General features: G+C 38.8%; 1 protein-coding gene across 1 annotated transcript in view; it reads right to left on the bottom strand.

The window, feature by feature from the left end:
* Positions 1 to 263: 263 nt before the first annotated feature.
* The window catches only part of RAI1 (retinoic acid induced 1), a 526,318-nt gene continuing 522,599 nt past the window's right edge, over positions 264 to 3,982 (bottom strand). Inside the window, exon 4 of the mRNA XM_044089662.1 lies at positions 264 to 502. Coding sequence (XP_043945597.1) covers positions 494 to 502 — 9 coding nt within the window. The 3' untranslated portion in view covers positions 264 to 493. The remainder of the gene's footprint in view (positions 503 to 3,982) is intronic.

The following is a 3,982-nucleotide window of genomic DNA, read 5'->3' as shown; positions in this document are numbered from 1 at the left end:
TAAATGAAAATTAGATGACAGCTTACACGGCTTCATGTTACCGTGAGGTTTACTGCACACAGCAGAGCAGTAGGGTTGTCTCCAAGGGCACTCATACACACCGCCTTGCTTTCCAATTACGCCTGACATTTCATTTCACACATAAAACACCTTAATGTGGAACCATACTGCAATATTAAAGAGAAAGCAACAACAAGATATTCCAGTGGACAGATTGCAGGCTTTTTGCTGACTGGAGGCAGTTTTTTTTTTTTTTTTTTTTGCATGCTGCTCACAATAAAATCCTAGGAAACAGATACTGCACGCTTCATGGTTTTTTAGTAATCACCACACTGGGGATAGTTTTTTCTGCAGTAAATCCATAGGCATTTTCTTTCTGTCCTTTATCCATTTGAAAGTCTCAGTTGAGTGTAGGACAGCACGCAGAAACAATGAAATCTCTTTGTTTAGCCTTATGCAATAAACAGTTTGCCTGCTACTCAGTGACAAGGCTTCATATGTCCTGTAAAGAGAAAAAAGGTTATATTGGTGTTTTCCTCATACATATATATATTTCTCATACACAGATTAACACCATCAGGTTGGAATCGTTCAATCACTGGTTGAACAGTAAGTAGTTAAAATGTGAGCACTTTACATAATACATGCATTCATATTCTAGCTGGCTAAAAGCCTTTCCATTCCTTTACCACAGTCACATTTTCTTAAGCCTTTGCACTCAGTTTGTCCAAATCACAGTGAATAATTCAATATTTATTACCTTATTTGCTGTTTAACCAGGGGCATGCACTACATGTTTACAACACAACCTAATTCATTTAGGTGCACATAGGAGAGCACAGTACACCACACATAGTAATACGTCTGACAGTAAGACCAAATGTTATATACATTTCATGCCATGTGCGATGGTTTCAACGCCCTAAGGTACTGCTTTGTAGCATTTTGCATCAAACATTGTTTTGCTACAACTTTGATGATGGGAGCAGCGACCTGCCCAACAGGCAACAGTAGTCATCAAACTTTCAGTTAACACCTTCACCTTTCCCCAAGTCTGACTTTTGGGCTTTGTATTATGGAAGTGCATACCATAGATACCAGAGATTAATGATCACCTGTTTAAAGGTGTGGCAGTCACCTTCTAATAGATCAGGTTGGTTTGTATTACACTATTTTTATAAACGTTAAACATATTTTACCGTTGCAGATCAGCACCTTAAACTAAAGCACACGAAGTTACCACAACTCAGTTTTTCTAAATTTGCAATTATTATGACAGAGCCACAAATAAACTGAACAACAGTAAAAAAAAAAAAAAAAAAAAAACGGTTTGCATTATTACTGAGGCCAAAGCTATACTCTTTAAATAATTTATTGACCCTAGTCAGACAACAGCCTGTATTTTGCTAACTTCTCTGAGAATTGCATTATGTCCGTCTCATATATTGAATTCTGGTGTTATTTTTAAATCTCCTAAAGCCAAAAGGAGGCTGTTTTGTATAGCTATACCTGCCTGCATAACATTAAACTATGTAGCTGTTAAAACAAAAGAATGCTGGGGGTGATGAAGGTGATATTCTAAGGAGAGAGTACATTTCAGTGGAAAGTAAGGACTGCATTACTTCTTGCACATTTTGTGAACAAATGGACTGCATTATAAACTCCTAGGTGACTGTAATTTTTTTTTGAAAAGGAGTCAGAATACATACTAGAGGAATCACGGATCAGTGAGGTGAGGGGAGATTATCATAAGAAGGCTGTGAGGTGTGAAAGGTAGCCTTACGCTGGGAATTAGCTGTGCAGCTCTGTAACAAATGTATTATTTACTTATTGCAGATTCATATGCATGTAATAGTTGGATTGGGCAGTTTTGTATTTTGCATATTTCGTTTCCTAAACAGTACTGCCTGTTGGATTCTAGTGATTACTTTCTGGTTGACGCATAAGAACATTTCAACTCTTTTCTTTTGCTGTATCCTTTGTTCAAGAGTATACATTCTGAATTGTGTTAACTGAATTTTTGTACAGACCCTGCATCATTTTACTCCCTCTGGAAATGCTTCTGTTCTGGCAGAAACAGAGTTTTCTAACCTGCATCATCTACTCGTTTTGGGATCTGGGGTCTCCCCAGCTGTCATCAAAGAAAGGAAACAGTATCCTACAGTCTAAAGTGGTGCCTTTAATTTTCATCTAAGGACACCTCACGGTACTATAAGTATTCTGCAGCAACTGTTTGTTAGTCTGTTTTGTGAGGCTGCATACACACTGATCAAATTAGCAGCCATATAACTGAGAGGATGAGAAACACTGTTTGTTAGGAAATTGTTAGTGTTCATTTGCTGAAAAAAAAAATACTATCTCTCAGTCTTAAATAATATTTTTTATGGATGCTGTTACAGCTCAGCTTTCTCATTTTACACCTGCAGTGACCTCAGGTTACAAATGCTTATTGGGGAGTACAGTGGGCACATCTCCCAATGTGGAAGGAGGAGTATAAAATATTATTAGTATTTTTATAGTTTGTGAGCTATGTGAGGTTTACTGTAGGGAAGCAGTCATCCGACATATAACCCTGCCAATATGTGGCTGCTTAGCAGTACGGATTTGGGGAACTGCCATTCTAGGAGCAAAGGGTAGAAGAACAGCTATCTAAAACCTACAAAACCTCATTAGCACTTTCTTGCAAAGATTATTTTCTTTTGATCATCAGACATGATCACCCTCATTTCCTTTCAATTGTTGTTGTCACTTGTCTTCCTGGTTTATACTTTCCCTGGATTTTTTCTTCTTGGATGCATTACTTGCAGTTCACGGAACTAACCCTGAGTTACTATGCCTCTGACAGTTAATCCATACTTGCATTTTCCTTTTCATCCTTGTCAAAGTCTACTCTTCTTTATATCAACTCTATTTTACAGCTTCATATTGCTTGTCCCTGTTAATGACCTCAGGCCTAGGGTCTGTATGTCAACCACTGCCTTATTCATCTCCTTAAGGGGTGCAGGAAGGTGGGGGAATACCTGAGGCCACCACACTGAAAGGCTGGTTCTTGTTTTTGTTATTAGCCTGAGCATTTGTGCATGTGCATGCTCCAAAGCAGACACCTGTATTGTACCCATCTGGAATACCTGCCTGATGCAAGCCTTCCTCTTCAACACTCGGAGCTGCTTCGCAGTGAAGATACACATTCTCTCCCCAAGAGAAGAGAAGTTGCTCCTCAACACCTGGGTTGGAATCAAACCTTGGTCACTAATGAACTCAGGAGAGCTCTTTCTCTGTTATTTTTCTAATGTTGTATCTCCCTGTTAGCTACAGAAACATGCCTTTCAATCACATCTCTTTGAGGGATATTTTAGTGAGACACAATTCCTTGTTTTTCTGGTGATCTCTATACACTCTTTATACAGTACAGTTTTCTCATTAAAAGCTTGAGCAGACATTATGGACAATTAATCAGCTTTAATAAATATAACTCAGGCAGTTATGCCTTTAGTATCTAGGCAGTTATGCCTTTAGTATCTACGACAGAACAGCCATGCTGCCATAAATGCTGGTGATCCGTAACGTATAACAATCATTGCCATGGCGTTGACAGTTCTTTTCAGCTCTAGTCCACCTCAGCAGCCAGTTGTGGACACCTCATGGTCACTAAGAGCTTTCCATTTTCCTGTTGCCCTGTAGTCCGATGACATATCTTGCTAGATAAGGCACAAGTAAGATCACAGCATTATCCTAACTTAACTTATGTATTTATTTTTTCACTCCAGTAAGTCCAGCAGGCACAATGACTTCTTTTAAGAGGTGACCTAGTAACAGAACCTGGTTAACTAGCTTGCTCAGTCACACAGTAAACTAGTGGAGACTGCAGGCATCATACCTTGTACTACACCAACTCATAGTGTTAATCCTTTCAACTAAGGTGCAAACTGTGGAAGCCAGAGGTCATTCTTCTAATATGTATTGGTCTTTATCATAATCGAGA

The sequence above is a fragment of the Protopterus annectens genome, chromosome 12.part0 (genome assembly GCF_019279795.1).
Source record: "Protopterus annectens isolate FY-2018-M chromosome 12.part0, PAN1.0, whole genome shotgun sequence".
In the NCBI taxonomy this organism is placed as follows: Eukaryota; Metazoa; Chordata; order Ceratodontiformes; family Protopteridae; genus Protopterus; species Protopterus annectens.
Note: the sequence above shows the minus strand (reverse complement) of the source record. Positions and strands in the feature narration are given on the sequence as shown.